The following is a 21,167-nucleotide window of genomic DNA, read 5'->3' on the forward strand; positions in this document are numbered from 1 at the left end:
AGCCAGGGAGGAGATTGCCGAGCCTTTGCCATTGATCTTTGACTCGTCACTGTCTACAGGAATAGTGCCAGATGACTGGAGGATAGCAAATGTGGTTCCCCTGTTCAAGAAGTGGAGTAGAGACAACCCTGATAATTATAGACCAGTGAGCCTTATCTCAGTTGTTGGTAAAGTGTTGGAAAAGGTTATAAGGGATAGGATTTATAATCATCTAGAAAAGAATAAATTGATTAGGGATAGTCAGCACGGTTTTGTGAAGGGAAGGTCGTGCCTCACAAACCTTATTGAGTTCTTTGAGAAGGTGACCAAACAGGTAGATGAGAGTAAACTGGTTGATGTGGTGTATATGGATTTCAGCAAGGCGTTCGATAAGGTTCCCCACAATAGGCTGTTGTACAAAATGCGGAGGAATGGAATTGTGGGAGATATAGCAGTTTGGATCGGAAATTGGCTTTCTGAAAGAAGACAGAGGGTGGTAGTTGATGGGAAATGTTCATCCTGGAGACCAGTTACTAGTGGTGTACCGCAAGGGTCGGTGTTGGGTCCACTGCTGTTTGTCATTTTTATAAATGACCTGGATGAGGGCGTAGAAGGATGGGTTAGTAAATTTGCAGACGACACTAAGGTCGGTGGAGTTGTGGATAGTGACGAAGGATACTGTAGGTTGCAAAGAGACATAGATAAGCTGCAGAGCTGGGCTGAGAGGTGGCAAGTGGAGTTTAATGCAGACAAGTGTGAGGTGATGCAGGAGTAACCGGAAGGCAAAGTACAGGGCTAATGGTAAGATTCTTAGTAGTGTAGATGAGCAGAGAGATCTCGGTGTCCATGTACACAGATCCTTGAAAATTGCCACCCAGGTTGACAGGGCTGTTAAGAAGGCATACAGTGTTCTACCTTTTATTAATAGATGGATCGAGTTCCAGAACCAAGAGGTTATGGTGAAGCTGTACAAAACTCTGGTGCGGCCGCACTTGGAGTATTGTGTACAGTTCTGGTCACCGCATTATAAGAAGGATGTGGAAGCTTTGGAAAGGGTGCAGAGGAGATTTACTAGGATGTTGCCTGGTACGGAAGGAAGGCCTTACGAGGAAAGGCTGAGGGACTTGAGGCTGTTTTCATGACAGAGAAGAAGGTTGAGAGGTGACTTAACTGAAACATATAAAATAATCAGAGGGTTAGATAGGGTGGATAGGGAGAGCCTTTTTCCTAGGATGGTGACGGCGAGCACGAGGGGGCATAGCTTTAAATTGAGGGGTGAAAGATATAGGACAGATGTCAGAGGTGGTTTCTTTACTCAGAGAGTAGTAAGGGAATGGAACGCTTTGCCTGCAACGGTAGTAGATTCACCAACTTTAGGTACATTTAAGTCGTCATTGGATAAGCATATGGACGTACATGGAATAGTGTAGGTTAGATGGGCTTGAGATCGATACGACAGGTCGGCACAACATTGAGGGCCTAAGGGCCTGTACTGTGCTGTAATGTTCTATGTTCTATGAAATTTTTAAAAAAGGCAGACGAAGAGGACAAGCCCAGGCACAGGAGGCTGTACGTAGCTACTCCATCACTTCTGCCATCTTGCTGAAGCGCAGCAGTTTAAAAGTAATTGACTGGCTGCAAAATATCTGGCACTCAGGGATGGAACTGCGTAAATACGAGAATTTTCATTTTCAGGAGGTGTTTTGTCTTTCATCCTGCAGGCCAGACGAATCTCAGAGTGCTCCCACACGCTTAGTTCTGCCAGTACATTCTGTGGTGTTAAACTCTTCCCTAATGCTTATGGGGGAAAGGCAGGCCAATGGCATTATGAGACATTACGCTTACTGGGAGAGCCATTGTCGACTCGGTGGACCGAACTGCCTCCCGCTGTGCTGTAACAATTTCTGAGAAAATGTGGCATCCGCCTCTCCACAAAGGCGACCAGCGATCAGGAGATGGAGATGGCATCAGCTGTGCCGGCCCAGCCTTCCACACACCGTGGAAATGAGTGTTCAACAACAAAACCCTCCTCGCTTCAACACAAGTCCTGGGCATAACAGAGCAGTTGTTGTAATCACAGTGAGCGCTGGAGTGTGCACCCACGACAAGTAACAGCACGAGGTAAATTTCATCTGCAGTTCTCCTGCGACATTTTCCAGATTCAGTGTTCAATCATTAAACAAACATGCCAGACTACACCATTCAGCCCTTAAGCCTGCTCTGCCATTTGGTAGGATCATTGTTGACCCAACATTCCTCATGTCCGCTTTCCTGCAATTTCCCCATAACTCTTGGTTCCTATACAGATCCAGAATGTCTCCATCTCAGCCTTGAATACACACAAGGGCTCTGTCCCCCTCAGCTCTCTGTGGCAAGGATTCAAGATTCACAACCCCTCTGAGAGAAGAAATTCCTCCTCATCTCAGTCTCAAATTGTGGTCCCTTTATTCTGAGACCATTCGGTCTGGTCCAACAATCTCCCATGACATCCTTCATGAGAACATCCTCTCAGCATTTACTCTGTCGAACACCAAACCCGACCTCCGTCCTGTTTTCTCAAATCCCTGTTGCCCAGGGTTTAAGGGAGGGTGACAGAAACAAGATAAATTTGCTCTGAAGTTGCTCCACTGGAAGCATGGCGGTAGATATTGGTAACTGTGAGGAGGGAGTGTCTAACCATTCAGAACAGTGATATGGCCATCAAGCTCTAAGACACTTGCAGCCCAGACACTGTAATGATCTCTCACAGTGACAGCTGAGAAGGAAGGAGAAAGAAACTACCTCTTCACTCTCGACCACACTACTGTGTAGGACAAACTTTCCCCTGCGCTCAAAGATCTACAGGTTGAGAATTGGCCTCTGCAGTAAACTGATGACAGAAACTCTAGACGCTGAGTAGGCGTCGACTCAAACCAAGTGATAACTGACATCAAACAAAAGGAAAATACTGTGGACGCTGGAAATCTGAAGTGACCATGGCACAGTGGCGAGCATGAGCTCGGTTCGATTCCACCCTTGGGCAACTGTCTGCGTGGAGTTTAGACATTCTGCGTGGGTTTCCTCCGGGTGCTCCGGTTTCCTCCCACAGTCCAAAGATGTGCAGGTTAGGTGGATTGGCCATCAGAAATGCAGGGTTGTGGAAATCGGATAGAGGGGTGGGTCTGGGTGGGGTGCTCTTCAGAAGGTCAGTGTGGACTCAGTGGGCCAAACTGCCTACTTCCAAACTGTAGGGATTCAATGAATGCTGCAGAAACTCAGCAGGTCTGGCAGCAGCTGTGGAGACGAAAGCCAAGTTAACACTTGAAGTCTGTTTTGACCTATCTTTTTAAGTTACAGTTCTGAAGAAGTCTCAAAGTCACACTGGATTTGAAAGGTTAACTCTGCTTTCTTTCCCCACAAATGCTACCAGACTTGCTGAGTTTCCTCCAGCATTCTCTACATGTGATAGCTACTATTATAAGGAGAAATGGTTGAAATTTGATTGCACTGTGGCACAGAGTGAATTCCACAGTCTACTGTACTGCTGGTGGGGCGGATACTGCGGGCAGGCTAGGCACTTTGCAACATGGAGAGATGGTCACTCAGAGACTCTCCTTGTGAGGACCCCCTGGTCTTTATTCATGAACAGGATGCGGGCATCACTTATTGCCCAATGTGCAGTTAAGAGTCAACTACATTGCTGTGGGTCTGGAGTCACATGTAGGCCAGGCCAGGTAAGGATGGCAGTTTCCTTCCCTAAAGGGGCATTAGTGAACCAGATGGGGCTTTTCCCCAACAATGGATTCTCGGTCACCATACGATTCTTAATTCTAGATATTTTATTGAATTCAAATTCCACCACCTGCCGTGGCAGAATTCGAACCCCGGTCTCCGAAACATTACCTGGGTTGCTTGATTAACAGTCCAGCGATAATACCACTAGGCCACTGCCTCCCTCCCTGGTGGCTTTGAGAAGAATGACAATGAGAGAATGATGTGAGTCATGGCGGCTAATTTGCTCTCCCAGGCAGGTCCAAGGATTCAAGGCATGAGAGGGAAGTGGAAAATGTAGCATATTCACTGATCCATCAGCCAAACTCTATTATCTGTTCTCACCTGATTGGATGCTTCATTCCAGTTGATTTTGTAGATCACTATCTGAAAGAACGCATACTGGAAAATGACACAAATGGTCATTCCATACCAGTAACCTGCAAAAGATAAATAGCATGTGAGTCACCAGGCAATTCTGTCAGATTTCCCGTCTCTATGTTTTCTGTTCTACTTTATCTCTGTGAAAGGGTGTTATCTTGATGGGGCCGTACTGCCTCTGGAAACTTGTGCCTTAAATTTCTGAAAAGGCTCAGATTCCCTGAAATGTGAAATCCTGGTCAAAGAAAGATTGTTCTCTCCAACAGGACCTTCACTGCAACTGCAGGATTGGTGGCCCTTTAACGGAAGGTACATTCTGGGTGTTGTAGAACAGTGCAGAATCGTGGATTTGCACCCAGGAAACTGATAGGTTATGACTTGAAATTGACTGTTTACCATGATGTGAACTCATCAATCATTAGCGATGACGGGAGCAGGGAAGGAAGAGCAAAGAATGGGAGGCCAGGAAATTATTTCCATTGTTACATCAACAGTGGTTTCGGCAGAGACCAGGGCACCTGTTCTCTGGCACATCCCCTCACCACAGCAAATGGACACCTGTTGAAGGATAAGACTTGGATTTATTTGCTCTGGTTATTTGCTCATTAAACATTTTGTACCCAAACCTACTGGCCCTGGAGAAGGTGCTGATGAGGTGCATTCTTGAATCACTATAGCCCTTAAGGAGGGAGTTCCAGAATTTGGAATCAGTGTTGGTAGACCAGTGGTGACATACTTCCAAGTCAGGATGGTGAGTGGCCTTGAGGGGAACTTACAGCTGTTGATATGCCCATCCATCTGCTTCCCTTCTCCTTCCAGGTGGTTGATGCCATGGAGTTAAAGGGGATACTATCAATGGACTCTTGGTGAATTACTGCAGTGAATCACGTAGATTGCTGCCAATCTGCCTTGGGGACAGGAGGAACATAGCAAGTGGCCAATTGGATGTGAGTCAAGCAACTTGTTTTGCCGTGGATGGTGCCCTTGATGGCACTGAGCATCTTAAGTGTTGCTGGGACTGCACTTATCTGGGCAAGTGGGGAAAATTTCGTCATATTCCTGACTTATGCCTTGCATATAGTTAACAAGCTTTGGGGAGTCAGGAGATAAGCTACTTACAACAGGATTCTCAGTCCCTAATCTGGCTGTAATAGTCTTAAATGGAATAAAGGCAAAAGAAATAGTGATTAGGTGATGCCAAGCTTTGACATGAAAAACCTGAAGATTGTAGGATGCTTCTTGTGACATCTGCTGATCTCAAACCCGAAGGAACTTGGTTTCTCCAGGCATTTGTGATTCTGTGATCTTGCTGACAAATGATTCCTGTAGATTGTAAGGTGCCAAAAGTCACCCCAATATTGGAGAAAGGAGTGGGAGAGAAAACAGGGAACTCGAGATATATTTGCTTTCCATCAGTAAGAGGGAAAATACTATCATAAAGGATGAGATAAACACTTGTATGATAATGATCTGATTGGGCATAGACAATGTGGATTTACAGATGAAAAAGAATGCTTGACGATCTTGGAGTTTTTGAGGATGTCAGTAACAAAACTGATAAAGGAGAGCTGATGGATAGAGTACACTTTGATTTTCAGAAGGCTTTTGATCCGTTTCCTGAAGGAGGCTGGTTAGGATAATTGAAGATAGAAGTAATGTACAAGCATAATTTAGTCATTGGCTAACAAACAGTAAATGGAGACTGAGAATAAGTGGACGCTCCCGAGTTGGCAGGTTATGATGAGTGGGATATTACAAAGATCAGACTTGGAATCCAACTGTTTACAACATATATCAATGATTTGGGGATGGAGATCAAATGTAACATTTCCAAATGTGCAGATGATTCAAAGTGAAGTGGGAGTATGCGTCATGAGGAAGATGTAAAGCAGCTTCAGGAGGATTTAGTTTAATGAGTGAGTAGGAACATGGCTAAAGGAAAATAATGTGGAAATGACTATTACGAGGGCCTAATTTTAAGGTGATTGGAGGAAGGTATAGGGGAGATGTCAGAGGTATGTTCTTCACACAGAGAATGGTGGGCGTGTAGAATGCGCTGCCGGCAGTGGCAGTGGAGTCAGATGCTTTAGAAACTTTTAAGCGATTCTTGGATAGGCACATGGAGGATAGTAAAATGCAGGGTATGCAGGGTAGTTTGATTTTAGGAGGATAATAGGTTGGCACGACATTGTGGGCCAAAGGGCCTGCACTGTGCTGTACTGTTCTATGTTCTGTGTTCTAAAATAGGAGATTATCATTCATCATAAAACAGATATGCAGAGTATTTCTCAAATGGTCAGAGTTTGGAGAGTGTAGATGTACAAAGGGACCTTGATACCCTTGTCAACAAGTCACTTCAGGCTGATATTTCGGTGCAGCTAACCATTAAGAAGGCTAATGGAATGTTAACCTTTGTTGTGTGAACATTTGAGCACAGAAGTAGTGAAACCGTGAGAATGAGCCTGGCTAGAACACACCTGGAGTACTGTGGGTGCGTTTTGGTCTCCTGACCTCAGGAAAGATGTTAGTGCCATAAGGGGAGTGCGACGGAGGTTCGCCAGACTTAGTTCCTGGGAAGGCAAGACTGCCTTAAGGGGAGATGCTGGATAAACAGGGCTTGCATTCTCTCGGGTTTCAAAGAATGAGAGGAGATCCCACTGAAACCTGCAAGATACTTAAAAGTGATAGACAGGGAGGAGTGGTTTAGATGTTTCTCCTGGTTGAGGAATCCAGAACCAGGAGGCACAATTTCAAGGTAAGGGATGCCACTTAGGACCGAGATGTTTAGGGTTAGAACGGTTTTTACTCAGAGGGTGGTGATTCTTTTGAATTCTCTACCCCTGAGAATTGTGGATATCTCAGTCTTCATGATAGAGATTGATGGATTTCTGATCACCAACACGCATTCAGGGCTATAGAGGTGGGATGGGCAAAGGCAGTGAAGTGTTCAACCAGCTATCATCAAATTGAATGGCCAGAAGGCTCAATGGGCTGGATGGCCTATACTCGTTCCTATCTAACAATGACCGCCTCCTTCCCCTTACGGGTCTTCCTTCCTTTTCAGGAAGAAAATTATAGCGCATCAGAACACACCAGTAAAACAAATCCATGTTTTTCCCTGATTCTTTTAAAAATAATCTGATTGTGTACATTTGCACACACAGACTGTTGCCATTGGGGTGAGAAATCAGAGATTAGCCAGTGGTTAATGGGAGACAATCACAGGACATAGCCAAGCCTTCAGGACAAGAGAAACAAAACACATTAATAAACAAGCTCCTACCAATGATCCCAAACTTTGCAGCAAACGTCAGTGAGATTCCAATGGGAAAACCAATGAGATAAAATCCCACTAGGTTACCGATAGCTCCCAGTCTTTGCTTCCCAGTTCCTCTCAATACTCCACTATTCACACACTGTGTAGTAGACAAATAGCACATATTAATGTTTAACTCCTTTACAGTAAAGGTTTCAAGAAATACAAAGATTATATTCAGAGCACCACACAAAATAAGAGTTGTGTTTTAGGAGGTGATTACTTACATGGATAGAGGATTGGTTAACTAAGAGTAAACAGAGAGTGGGCTTCACTGGGTCTTCTTGGGTTTTCAGGATGGAATGTGTGGTGTCTAACAGGGATCAGTGGTGGGACCTGAACTACTAACAAGTCACATTAGATGAAATTTGCGGAAGACACAAAGCTGGGAAGGAAAGTAAGTTGCAAAGAAGACATTGTTGCATATGAGGTCACTTTGAGTTTGTAGGATCATCCTTTAAATGTGTAGGTACCTATAGGGTCAGCTTGGCCTGTTGTGGTAGAGGGAATCCACTTCCTCGGCTAACTAGTGGAAGTTCTTATATTGAACAAAAAGTAGTTTGTCACATGTTACTTACTGGCTACTTTGATATTATAGAGACAGCTACGGAGACTATGAGGACAGCCCTGGTCTTACTCTTCCAAGTGTGTGTTGCTTAATACTCTTCTCAATATTAACTCTTTCAGACAACTACAGCCTTCTACAACAAGCATACAGCATGTATGATAGGTTAAGTGAGTCAGCAAAAATTTGGCAAATAGAATATAATTAGGGAAAACCAGGAAAGGTCCATATAGTCATAGAGATGTAAGCATGAAAACACCCTTCGGTCCAATTCATCCATGCCGACCAGATATCCTGAACCGATCCACTCCCATTTGCCACTGTTTGGCCCATATTCCTCTAAACCTTTCCTGTTTGGCCTATATCCCTCTAAACATTTCCATCTAGATGCTTTTTAAATGTTGTAACTGTACCAGCTTCCACCACATCTTCCAGCAGCTCATTCCTTACACAGCACCCTCTGCATGAAATGTTGCCCCTTGATGCTCCTTTTAGATCTTTCCCCACTCACCTTGAACCTTTGCCGCCTGGGGAAAAGACCTTGACTATTCACCAGATCCATGCCTCCAGTGATTTCATAAACTTCTATAAGGTTACCCCACAGCCTCCGATACTCCAGGGAAAACCGCCCCAGCTCAAACTCTCCAACCCTGGCAATATCTTGTAAATCTTTTCTGAACCCTTTCAAGTTTCAAAACATATTTCCTGTAGCAGTGAGAGTAGAATTGAATGCAGTATTGCAAAAGTAGCCTAAGCAATGTACTGTACAGCCGCAATATGACATCCCAACTCATACTCAATGTTCTGACCAATAAAGGCAAGCATACCAAACACCTTCTTCATTATCCTGTCTACCTGTGACTCCACTTTCAAGGAACAAAGAATCTGCACTTCAAGGTCTCTTTGTTCGACAAAACTCCTGCGGACCTTACCATGAAGTGTATAAGTCATGTTCTGACTTGTCCTACCAAAATATAAGTGTATTGAACTCTACCTGCCACCCCTCGGCCCATCGGCCCATTTGATCAAGGTCCCGTTGTACTCTGTGGTAACCTTCTTCGCTGTCCACTGCTCCTCCAACTCTGGCGTCACCTGCAAACTTACTAACCGTACCTCTTATATTCACATCCAAATTGTTTATATAAATGACAAGAAGCAATAGATCCAGCACTGATCTGTGCAGCACACCACTGGTCACAAGCCTCCAGTCTGATACTTTAACAGGGAGATGAAAAAAAAGCATACTGGTTAAGTGGAGATAGATTGTAGAGCTGTAAGATACAGAGAGGCCTGTGTTTCTCGGTATGTGAACCAAAAACAGTACAGAATAGAATCCCCACAGTGTAGAAACAGGCCCTTCAGCCCTCAGATCATCCCATCCAGACGCATCCCCCTATAACCCACCTAATCTACACCTCCCTGAACACTATGGGCAACTTAGCATGGCCAATCCACCTAACCTGCACATCTTTGGACTGTGGGAGAAAACCAGAGCAGCCAGAGGAAACCCACGCAGACACGGGGAGAATGTGCAAACTCACACAGACAGTCACCCGAGGCTGGAATCGAACCCAGGGTCCCTGGTGCTGTGAGGCTGCAGTGCGAGCCACTGAGCCACCGTGCCACCACACCATGCTGCTACTACACAGGTACGGCAAGTGATTAGAAAGGCAAATGAAATGTCACTGTTTATTGCAAGGAGAGTGGAATATAAAATTTGGGATATTTTGCAGCATCGTACAGGGAATCGGTGAGGCCACTTATACTCTGTTGTGTATAGTTGTGATCTCCTTATTTTAGAGAGGACCTAATTGTATCATAAGCTGTTCACAGGAGGTTTATTTGACAAATTCTTGGGGTGAAGAGGAATAAGGAAAGTCGGACAGACCAGGCCCGTATTCATGAGAGTTTAAAGGAATGAGAGGTGATCTTAATAAAATATACATGATCATGAACGGATTTGACAGAATGGACCACGTGAGGAGACACATCAGTTAAAAAATAGGTCTCACATTTGAGACAGAAATGAGAAGATGTTTTTTTTCTCAGAGGCTCACAAGTCTATCTTTTCCAAAGAGCATTGAACTCCAGGTCACTGAATATTTTTAAGACAGAGGCAAATAAATTCTTGACTGACGAGGAAGCCAAAGGATATTGGGGATAGGCTTGAAGGTGACATTGAGGCTGCATTCAGATCAGCCACGGTAGATTGAGTGGTGGAGTGTCCTTCCCTATTTGAATTGTTTCTACGTACATGCATAGACCAGCCATGATCTGTTTTCTCATTCTTTCACAGGATGTGGGCATCACAGCCTGGGCCAGCATTTATTATCCATCCCTAACTGCCCTTGAGAAGGTGATGGTGATATATCCTCCTGAGCCATCCATGGAATACACTGTGATACATCCACTGTGCTCGTGGGAAAGGAATTCTATGTTTTCAATCCAGCAACAGCTACAGGATAATGTAGCAGGCTTAAAGGACAGAACTACCTCCGTTCTGTTCCTGCGTTTACTACACTAGGAGCTTCCCTGCTGCCAGCTCACGATCCTAATCATTCAATTAACTTTGAATGAAGTTATTTTAAGAAATAACAAATAGAAACTCTTTTTTCCGAATTCGCAATGACATTGTTCAGGTAATTTCTGACACAGGAAGGAAACAGTCTGCCTGCAATCTTAATCTTAAACCAAATGTATTTGCATAAGTTGAGTAAGGATTCATTTGAAATACTCACAACCAAGGCATCAAAGAATTGGTTAGTAGCGATTAATGGTAACAATTTCCCAACTAATTGAATTATTTCCCTGTAAGAGGGAGAGAGAGGGAGAGACAGCAGTGTCAAGACAGAACTTTCAGACAATGCTGAGTTCAACTTGTGATCTAAATACAGTCACGATTTCTTTCAAACTCACTTGTCATTGGTGAAGATATAACCAATCACATCACTTACAGCCTTCAGTACCACAGAAATCACCAAAGCCAGAAATCCTGGTCAAAATGAAACACAAATAAGTACTAATTCAATGTACAAACAGTTCTGACCAACTAATCACTTATAAACAAGAGCAGAAATGGCTGGAGAAATTCAGCAGGTCTGGTAGCACCTTGCAGAGGATGCAGAGTTAATGTTTCAAGTCTAGTATGACTCATCATCAGAAGGTTTCTGAAGGACGCCCACTGAAAAGTCAACTGCTTTTTCTCTCCACAGACCTGCTGAGTTTCTCCAGCCATTTCTGCTCTTGTTTAAAAAGAACTGAAGATATGAAGCAAAAAACCAAAACCACTGGAGAAACTCAGCAGGTCTGGCAGCACCTGTGCAGAGAACGCAGAGTTAATGTTTTGAGTCTGGTATGACTCATCATCAAAATTTTCCAAAGAGGGCTCACTGAAATGTCAGAGATAACAAGGTGTAGAGCTGGATGAACACAGCAGGCCAAGCTGAAACATCAGCTTTCCTGCTCCTCTGATGCTGCTTGGCCTGCTGTGTTCATCCAGCTCTACACCTTGTTATCTCAGATTCCCCAGCATGAGCAGTCCCTACTATCTCACTGAAATGTCAACTGCTTTTGCTCTCCACAGACCTGCTGAGTTCCTCCAGTGATTTTGTTTGCTTCATATCTTCAGTTCTTTGTTTTAATCGATTATAAATTTCAGGCAACTCACTCCAAAGGAACCAACAATTCAGGGACTTTTCTATCGTCCCCCTGACATTCCTTGACCACCCGTGTGACTGGAGTGAGTAATCCAGCTTGCTACACCAGTATGGGGTGCTGCACTATCAGAGATGTCAGCGCTTCGATTGGTTATGAAATGAAGATCTTGTCAGCTGTCTCAGGTAGAAGGGAAATCTACTACAACACAATTACAGCAATGAATGAAATCCTGCCCAACTTATCCCTTGAAAAACCTGACTGTGTAATCAATTTTTTTTTCCTCCAAACAGCATTGCACCCTATATTTCCCATTGCTAATTCACCTAGCCCATACATCCCTGGACATGATGGGGAATTTAGCACAGCCAATCCAACTAACCTGTACATCTTTGGACTGTGGGAGGAAACTGGAGCACCCAGGGGAAACCCACACAGACACAGGGAGAATGTACAAACTCCACACAGACATATGCCTGAAGGTGGGAACGAACCCCTGGCACTATGAGGTAGCAGTGCTAACCTCTGAGCCACTGTGCCACCCTTAATAGCACATTGGTTGGCTGGGACTATACTCAGTGGAGCTTAGATTAATGGTTGGGTGGGAGGTCTTATAAAAACCTATAAAAGTCTAACATGTCTCGCAGAGTAAACAGGAAGGATGTTCCTAGTGACTGGGGAGCCCAGGCCCAGGGGTCAGAGTCTAAGGATATGGGGTAGACCATTTAGGATTGAGATGAGAAATTTCCCATGAAGAGTGGTGAACCCATGGAATTCTCTGCTGCAGAAAGTAGTCATTCAGATTTTTCATGAAGGCATTTGATATAGTTCTTAGAGCTAAAGGGATCAAAGGGTATGGGAAAAAAGTCAGGGCTGATTCAATGATAAGCTATGATGATATTGAATCAAGGAGCAGGTTTGACATGCAGAACAGCCTACTGTTGTTCCTATTTTCTATGCTTCAATGTCTCTGGTGGATATTTTCTTTCCTTAGTATTAATGCATGTATTCTACACCTCGAACATTGTCAGGTAAAAGAGTGCTGTTGGAAGCAACAGGCCTGCAGGACAGAAAGTTACTAACTAGGCCTGAATCCCACTGCACTCTCACCTTTGTCAGGAATCAGGTTCTGGATGGGAAGGGCCAGAAATGGGGATGATCAGCCATAGTCACTTTGAATGTCAGAGAAGGCTCGAAGGACTGGCTTGACCATTCCTGCTCCTATCTTTCAATGGATAACGACTAAAAGCTATGGCCCTGAAGTGACTAATTAAGGATACTGAGCAAACCGAAGATAAAGAGGTGAACGCTGCATTACTGAAGTGAGGACACCATCACCAAACAGTGCAAAGAACTGCAAATAGAGTACTCACCACTGCACCACAGGGCAGTTTTCACAACATTTTTGGCTCTCTCTGGGTTCCCTGCACCCAGTGCATTTCCCACATGAACAGCTGAAGCCACCCCGTATCCCAGAGGTAACTGCGGGAAAAAGAAGACAGGGGCTGGGAAATTGCACCCGGTGATTCTGCATAGGGTAAGTGGCACTGAAACAGGCCACCCCATTAAAATACCACTCAATGCTGGGCATTTCTGAATGGCTGATGCCAACACTGTGGGTTCCATTCTTGCACTGACTGAGATCACCGTAAAGGAACAAAAACAGAAGTTGCTGGGAAAGCTCAGCAGGTCTGGAAGCATCCCTGGAGAGAAATCAGAGTTAACGTTTTGGGTTGAGAGACCCTTTCTCAGAACAATATGGATGGAGGAGAAGACCAAGAAGATAATTGAATAGTCCCTGTCCACAGGACTTGCTGAGATGATTTTTTTTTTGCTTGTTAGTGTTTGCTCCTTGAGTTTTCTTCTCCAGTTATCTTCACTTGTTTACAGGAGGCACACAGCAATTACTCACATGTATCACTCTCGCTTCTAACCCACAGCTTACAGTGACTAATGTGGGGAAATAAACTGGCTTTTTTTCGGGCCTAGGATGCCTTCTACTGCAGGGAAATGGGCTGCTTTTTCCTTTCTGGGTGCCCAACAGCTTCTGGCCAAACATTCACACCCACAAGCTCTTCAGTTGCCTGTGAGCCAATCACGTGGCTGTTGTCAGGCAGAAGGCTTTTGACACTGAAAACTGATCACCATTTCTACAAACCAATCAGCTATTTGTTGCCAGCCGAATCTCCCTTTGTCCATAACCCTGGTTTCAGCTTGTTCACTCTAACCTGCTGCACTGCTCAAACAAGCAAATGTGTAACTAGTACTTACAGTGAGTGTTTGGTAACTTGCTTTTAAGAAGTACTGTAATTCTTTTCAAAATCTTGGTTTTTAAAACAAGTCTTCTCCCATTTCAACCGTAATCAAAGATGCAGAAAAGTAGATCATAGCTCATAGAGTCACAGAATCCCTATGATGTAGAAACAGGCCATTCAACCCAACAAGCCCACACTGCCCCTCTGAAAATCATGGAATTGATAAGTTTTTTTTACAATATCCATTCTGTCGAAGTTTCTCAGAATTTTGGGGTGGCCCTCAGCTTCCTTATCTCGAGGACAAAGAGAACTAGCCTGTCATGCCTTTCCTGATGTGCAAAATTGCATGTTTCTGGTAACATCCTGATATTATCTCTGCATCATCTGCAGTGTGTCTACATCCTTTTCGTAAAACTCTGACCAGAACGGTCAACAGATTTCTGAAGTTAATTCCAACCACGGCTTGAGATGGATTTAGCATGATTTCCCACGTTTGAAAATTGTAAACCTCTGTCTGGCACAGACAGGATGTGCCAAGTGGGCTCTTTCTGTGCTGTGAACTTCCTATGTTTAGTAAATAGACCGTATACTGAGATGCTTTAAAAATGGCTTTGCCAACTTGGTGGTGCATCTTTTCATGACTTGTGTATTTTCACTCAGAAGACCTGTTCCCGGTGAGGAAAACCCTCCAAAAATATCAGCACAAGATGGTGTTGACCAGAAAAAAAACCCTACGATTCCATCCTCTGCAATTGCTTACTTTATTCAATGCAGCTCTTTTAATACTTTAAATACAATTCTCTCATTCCTCACCGTGTTCATGACCCGGGTTCGATTCCCACCCTCGGGCGACTGTCTGTGCGGAGTTTGCGCGTTCTCCCCGTGTCTGGGTGGGTTTTCTTCGGGTGTTCCGGTTTCCTTCCACAGTCCACAGATATGTGGGTCAGGGTGGGTTGGCCATGGGAAATTTCCAATAGTGTTCAGGGATGTGCAGGCTGGGTGGGATACTGGGAAATGCGGGGTGAAACGGTAAAGGGATGGGTGGGATGATTGTCAGGCCGTCAATGTTGACTCAATGGGCTGAATGGACTGCTTCCGCACTGTAGGGCCTTTATGATCCATGTCTACCTTCTTGGTTATTAGTGAAATGAAATAATTATTTAACATTTCTGCCCTGTCTATCTTGCTACCTGTGATATTACTCTGTAAAACCCCAATGGTTCTATTCCCAACCTTCCAATTTTTATTGACAAGCCTGTAAAATATTTTACTATTTTGTTTTACTATCTTTTATAATTTAATGTAAAGTTCCTATTGCATTACTAGTTGATTTTTGATTTTGCTCCCATTATCTCTAAGTATTGTTTGATTCCCACTTCTCTCTGCTGAAAATGTACTTCACATTCCACTTATGTATTTATTCTCCCATGGAATCTCACTTTTGCCTTGTTTATTCTTTCTCTTAATCTCTCTCTCTATGTATATATATGTTTCCTCCAATACATCCAATATTTTAGCCTCTTAAGACCGGGAGATCAGAGTCATGTCAGTATTTTTAAAATCAAACTGTTGGAACAGGTGGTACTTGAGCACAGGATAGCCTGGCTCTGGGATTTGGACGCTACCACAACACCACAAGACCCCTCTAAGCAACCTATTCAGATATGCCATGGCACATATCCAGGTCTGGTCAGGCTTGACTCTGGGCCTCCTGTGCCACAAGAGCACTCTGCCCTGAGCAGATTCATCTGTGCAAGAATAAAAACTGGTGATTTCTCACAGATTGGTTCCTGAAATTGTTGGTTTGTTCACTGAGCTGGTAGGTTGGTCTGCAGACGTTTCGTCACCGTACTAGGTAACATCACCAGTGCACTTGCGATGAAACACTGTTGGTCTGTGCCCCCCCACCTTGTTATTCTGATGTGATGGTTGGCCTCATTTCCCATTCTGCTTCATAGTGGGTGGTAAATGGAGTCTATTTCCGCAGGTTTGTTGACGGAGTTCCTAGTTGAGTATCAGGCCTCTAGGAATTCCCATGCATGTCTTTGCTTGGTTTGTCCTAAGGTGGTTACGTTGTCCAAGTCGAATTAGGGGCCTTCTTTGTGTGGGTGTATGGAAATGAGTGATACTTGGTCATATCTCTTGGTAGCTAGTTTGTTCCCACGTAGCCTGATAGTTAGCTTTCCCCTGGTCTTGGTTCCTGTTAAGAGTCAAGTTGATTAAACCAAGCTATTTGTGCTAAGTGTTTCTCATGAATTCACTTCAGATACTTTCAAATCAATATTTTCTGCTCTTCCTCTCTACAGATGTTGTGACACACTTTTGGAGCTGGTGAGATTTGAACCTGTGCCTCCTCACTCAGAAGTCGGGCATTGCCAGTGTACCACAATAGTCCCTAGAAGGTGTATCACCTGCTGGCACCGCAGTGCCAGAAAAGCCCTTTCAGGAGTCTGCTGAGTGACTGAGTCAATGAGAGGTTAATTATCCAACGCTCACATTTGAAAGTTCAGTGGAAATTGTTAGCTCTTGTTGGGAAAGCGTTATTCATTTATGTCTGGTAAAATCTTTAACCTTACCATGTACGTCACCTGCAATATCTGATAAACAACAGCTTGTGCTCCAAGTTCAACTTCATTAATTGTTCCTGTGAATGAGAAACAAGATGCGAGAGACTGCCGTACTTGTTCATCTTAAAAGAGACAAAAAAATACGTTAAGAGGAAGCTGAACAAAATGTATGTCCTTTGCCTTCAGTGTGTCACTCTTTATTAGCTTCTTTCACATTTTCTCCCTTCAGTTAAATCCTCTCCCTGGTTTAAACATTTTTGCCTCTACTCTGGCTGTTAATGGCACACAGCGACCTGACTTAATGTGTCAAACATGTATTCAGTCATTAAGCAGCAGTATGAACGAACAAGATGAGAGGAGGTGCACTATCTCTAATCGCATCACTCCAAGGTCACAATTATCTGTTTACCTGACTGGAATGATTTTCCTTTCAACTGTATTTCATATTTTCTAACTTATACTATGAATCACTGTAAGGAAATGTATTTTATTTTTCTTTATTTCTCTACTCGTATATAAGATTTATACACAGGTAATTGGTCCTTAAGATGGTGCCATGAGAGGTGATATTGTAAAGTTTTCATGGTATTTCTGCACTTGAGTACATATGACAATAAACCTAATTTTAATTCTAGATTTAATTGCTCTACTTCATTTCTGAGATTGTCAGTTGTTGGCTTTCCCTGTGTTAGTCTCAGAATAAACCAAATCCATCAAGTGAGATTTTTTAATGGCCACAAAGCGCAGAATCTTCCCAGCCCGTGATGAGCAATAGCTAGTCAGATGGGAAAAGCTGACAAAAGTGGAAATTGGAAATTTTTGATGTCAAGAAAATAACGTTCCAATCTGCAACTGAGTTATGAAATGGCAAGACAAGAATCTCAATTTTGAGTGGTGAGGGAATTAATTTGGGTGATATTAGTACGAAATCTCGCTTCATCAATGAGCAGCTCCCATTCTCCCACTCACAGTATAGAAACTAGACAATAACAATTCCCAACAATGTAACTCAGAGTGGGCACCAACAGCTGCAGCTCACCAATGACACCTCTGAGCCTCCATTGTCACCAGCGGTCACCAACGTCTCAGGGTACGCACTATGTGGGACCCTTCAAAGGACAATGGTTCCAAAGAAATACCCACACAGCACAGGTGAAAGATTCCTGTTATCACAGATCCTTTTGTATTGACCTGATATGTTGACAGGTGGTTAGCTTGGATGGCTGGTTTCCTATACGAGATAAAGCCAACGCTGGGGGTTCACCTCTCACTCTGGCAGAGGTCATTATGAGGGTCCTTCCTTTTTAACCTCACCCCTCACCCAAGGCATGGATGGCCTTCAGGTTAGACCATTATTTTCTAATGAGACAGCAGTCCCATCGCCCGGCATCATTTTGGTGACTTTATCATGATGTAAAATCCTAGCCCCAAGCACTCTTGGCCATGTTGTATTAAATCTGAAGAAGGGTCACTGCACCTAAAACTTTAACCCCAATTTCTTGCCGCAGATGATAAGTTTTTTCAGTAATTTCTGTGTTGTTTTAAATTCTGATTTCCAGCTTCTGCTGTTCTTTTGGTTTTTCTGTTTAGTCATTATAGATCAATCCTACCAATGACAGTGAGACTCAAGCAATGTCTTGCAGCTGGAAAGATTCACCCTAGTGGACAAAGTGCAAATTGCCTTCCAAGGCCCCATAGTCTGCAAGAGAGTCAGGAGCTGCTCGCTCCTCAGTTTGCGTCATAAAACACTCCGCCACCATCCCATGTACAATGCTGCCTTTCTCTGATAATTTGGAAATGGGGAGAGGTACTCCCAATCTGTTACTGTATGAGCAACCAAAGGCCCGAGCAATAGATATCTAAATCAGGGCAATGTCAGTGTAGCAGTGTCGCATTGGGCTCCTCATCAGGGGCCTCTGTGTCCCAGTGTTTGGACAACACAGTTCAAATATCAACATGCGTGTGGCTGCACCTGCCGAGCATTAATTCTGCCAGACCCGCTGATGTTTTCCAGCAATTTCTGTTCCAACTGGGAAGGGTGAGAGACAAGCGAGGGAAGATGTTTGAGACAATAATGAGAGTGGTGGAGCATGAGACTCGGTGGGAGATGTGCGCAGCAGCAGAGATGGAGTGAGTGTGAGGTGGCAGAGAGAAGATGATAACGCTTAACCTCACAAACATTGACCATCTTGCCACGATGCTGCATATTCCTCTGGAATGACCGCTGAGCCAGTCGGCAACTTTAAACCAGCAGGGTCCCTTTGGCAGTCCCGAGGAAAAAGCAGGACCCTCCTCAGCACCAGTTGGTCCACCAGGAGAAGTGAAAGCTCACATGTCTCATCTGTGGGCAATTCTTCCAACACGGCTTCCTAGAAGGGCAGCTCCTGGGTGAGAGGCTGGTGACTGTCTATGGTTTAAACACTGACAACCAAAACCATGTCCAAACAGGACACGATAAAAACACGGGCAGGTCATCCCTAACAGGCGGGTCCAAGCAATCAGATGGCATCACATGATTTCCCATGGTGTTGTTTATAAAACAAAATGTTCTCATGTTCAAAGTGTTCTGTCAGTGATCCCTATTTTTAAAAAAATCCAGGTATTCACAATCATGCTTCACATGATTCTTTCAAAACATGAGCATCACAAAAAAAAATGCAGCATTGTGTCTTCATAGCAATGCCCACAGTGATATTAGTTGGTCAGAAGCCCTTCATTTTAGGGCCTATCTCAGATAGACAATCTGTCAATAGAGCTCTGAGCTCATCTTCGAGATGGTTGGCCACACCACATGCCTACTGCAGCAATGAATTCCTTTTTGGCATCTTTCTCTGTATTTTTTCTTGCTATATCTGTGTACTATGGACCATGGTTTTGGCATCAGAGGTAACGGGAAGTTTCTCATTCCCTATCATCTTGCCCAAGGCTATGCTTGAGTGACTGCAATATTAAATAAATACTGAAAGGACTGCAATTGCTGGGAATCAGGAACAAAAACAGAGATTGCTGGAAAAGCTCAGCAGGTCTGGCAGCATCCATGGAGACAAATCACAGTTAACATTTCAGGCCAGGTGGCCCTTCCTCAGAACCTCAAGTGCTGAAAAAGAGTCACTGACCAGAAACACGAACTCTGATTTCTCTTCACAAATGATGCCAGACCTGCTGAGTGCAGGTCCCTAGTCTGTTCTCCCTCCCACCGATCCCCTCCTCCTACCTCAAGCCCCAGCCCCATCTCCTAAGTACTAGCCTCATCCCACCCCCTTTGCCTGTCCGTCCTCCCTGGACTGACTTATCTCCTCCCTGCCTCCCCACCTACACTCACCTTTACTGACTCCATCCCTGCCTCTTTGACTTGTCTGTCTCCTCTCCACTTATCTTCTCCTCTATCCATCTTCGATCTGCCTCCCACTCTCTCCCTATTTATTTCAGAACCCCCTTCCCCTCCCCCATTTCTGAAGAAGAGTCTAGGCCCGAAATGTCAGTTTTCCTGCTCCTCTGATGCTGCTTGGCCTGCTGTGTTCATCCAGCTCTACACCCTGTCTTTCTCTCTCTTTGGGCTCAATCCTATGACTTACTCCCTACCCCACCCATCTCCTATTGTCTGCGTTTAAACTGATGTTTTCCCAGCCACCATCAGTTCTGAGGAAGGGTCACCGGACCCGACACATTAAACTCTGGTTTTCTCCTCCACAGATGCTGCCAGACCTGCTGAGCTTGTTCAGCAACTTCTGTTTTTTGCTCCTGATTTACAGCATCCGCAGTTCTTTTGGTTTTTATTAAAGTGCCTTTTCTGTCTCACTGGCTGGCCTGAATCCCAGATTGACACAACGTAACTCCAGGATGTTGCATTTATACAGCTGAGCATAACTGTGGAGACTCAGCAGAAATAAGGAACATTTTAGTCTGAAGTACAGTTAGCTGGTGCAAAATTTGTCACACGTACAAACATAACAGTTTACCAGAGGAATTTTTTTTAAAATTCACTCACGGGATGTGGGTGTCACTGGATGGTTTTTGTGATTGCTAGTTGCTCTTGAAGGTTATGGTGAGTATTTTCCTTTGTGAATTGATGCAGTCCATATAGTGTAAAATGTTCCATTATATTTACCTGCTAGGAAAGACCCAACTTCATAACTCCACCATTCAAAGCATAACATGAGCATGCTTGGAATTGCCAGCTTTACAAACAGGCCCCACTCCTGCAGGCAATCAGTGGACCATGCTATGTAGAGAAAAATGAAATCAATGGCATTAATCCTCTGCCTCTGCCGCATCTGCTCCCACGATGAGGCATTCCACCTCCGCACATCCCAGATGTCCAAGTTCTTCAAGGACTGCAACATTCCCCCCCACAGTGGTCGAGAACGCCCTTGACCGCGTCTCCTGCAATTCCCGCTACACATCCCTCACACCCACCACAAACGCCCAAAGAGGATCCCCCTCGTTCTCACACACCACCCCACCAACCTCCGGATACAACGCATCATCCTCCGACACTTCCGCCATCTACAATCCGACCCCACCACCCAAGACATTTTTCCATCCCCACCCTTGTCTGCTTTCCGGAGAGACCACTCTCTCCGTGACTCCCTTGTTCGCTCCACACTGCCCTCCACCCCCACCACACCCAGCACCTTCCCCTGCAACCGCAGGAAATGCTACACTTGCCCCCACACCTCCTCCCTCACCCCCATCCCAGG

The 21,167-nt window shown here is 44.4% G+C and overlaps 1 protein-coding gene across 4 annotated transcripts in view; it reads right to left on the reverse strand.

Moving 5' to 3' along the window:
- Positions 1-21,167, reverse strand: part of LOC125464611 (multidrug and toxin extrusion protein 1-like) — a 56,921-nt gene that overhangs the window by 9,499 nt on the left and 26,255 nt on the right. For 3 of the 4 annotated variants that reach the window (XM_048557215.2, XM_048557213.2, XM_048557216.2), the window contains 7 exons: positions 20,576-20,689; positions 16,477-16,589; positions 13,019-13,127; positions 10,908-10,983; positions 10,730-10,799; positions 7,394-7,526; positions 4,075-4,169 (listed from right to left, as the gene is read on the reverse strand). In XM_048557215.2, coding sequence (XP_048413172.1) covers positions 4,075-4,169; positions 7,394-7,526; positions 10,730-10,799; positions 10,908-10,983; positions 13,019-13,127; positions 16,477-16,589; positions 20,576-20,689 — 710 coding nt within the window. The remainder of the gene's footprint in view (positions 1-4,074; positions 4,170-7,393; positions 7,527-10,729; positions 10,800-10,907; positions 10,984-13,018; positions 13,128-16,476; positions 16,590-20,575; positions 20,690-21,167) is intronic. The other variant, XM_048557214.2, reaches the window with a different exon arrangement.

This window comes from Stegostoma tigrinum, chromosome 27, assembly GCF_030684315.1.
Source record: "Stegostoma tigrinum isolate sSteTig4 chromosome 27, sSteTig4.hap1, whole genome shotgun sequence".
NCBI lineage: Eukaryota > Metazoa > Chordata > Chondrichthyes > Orectolobiformes > Stegostomatidae > Stegostoma > Stegostoma tigrinum.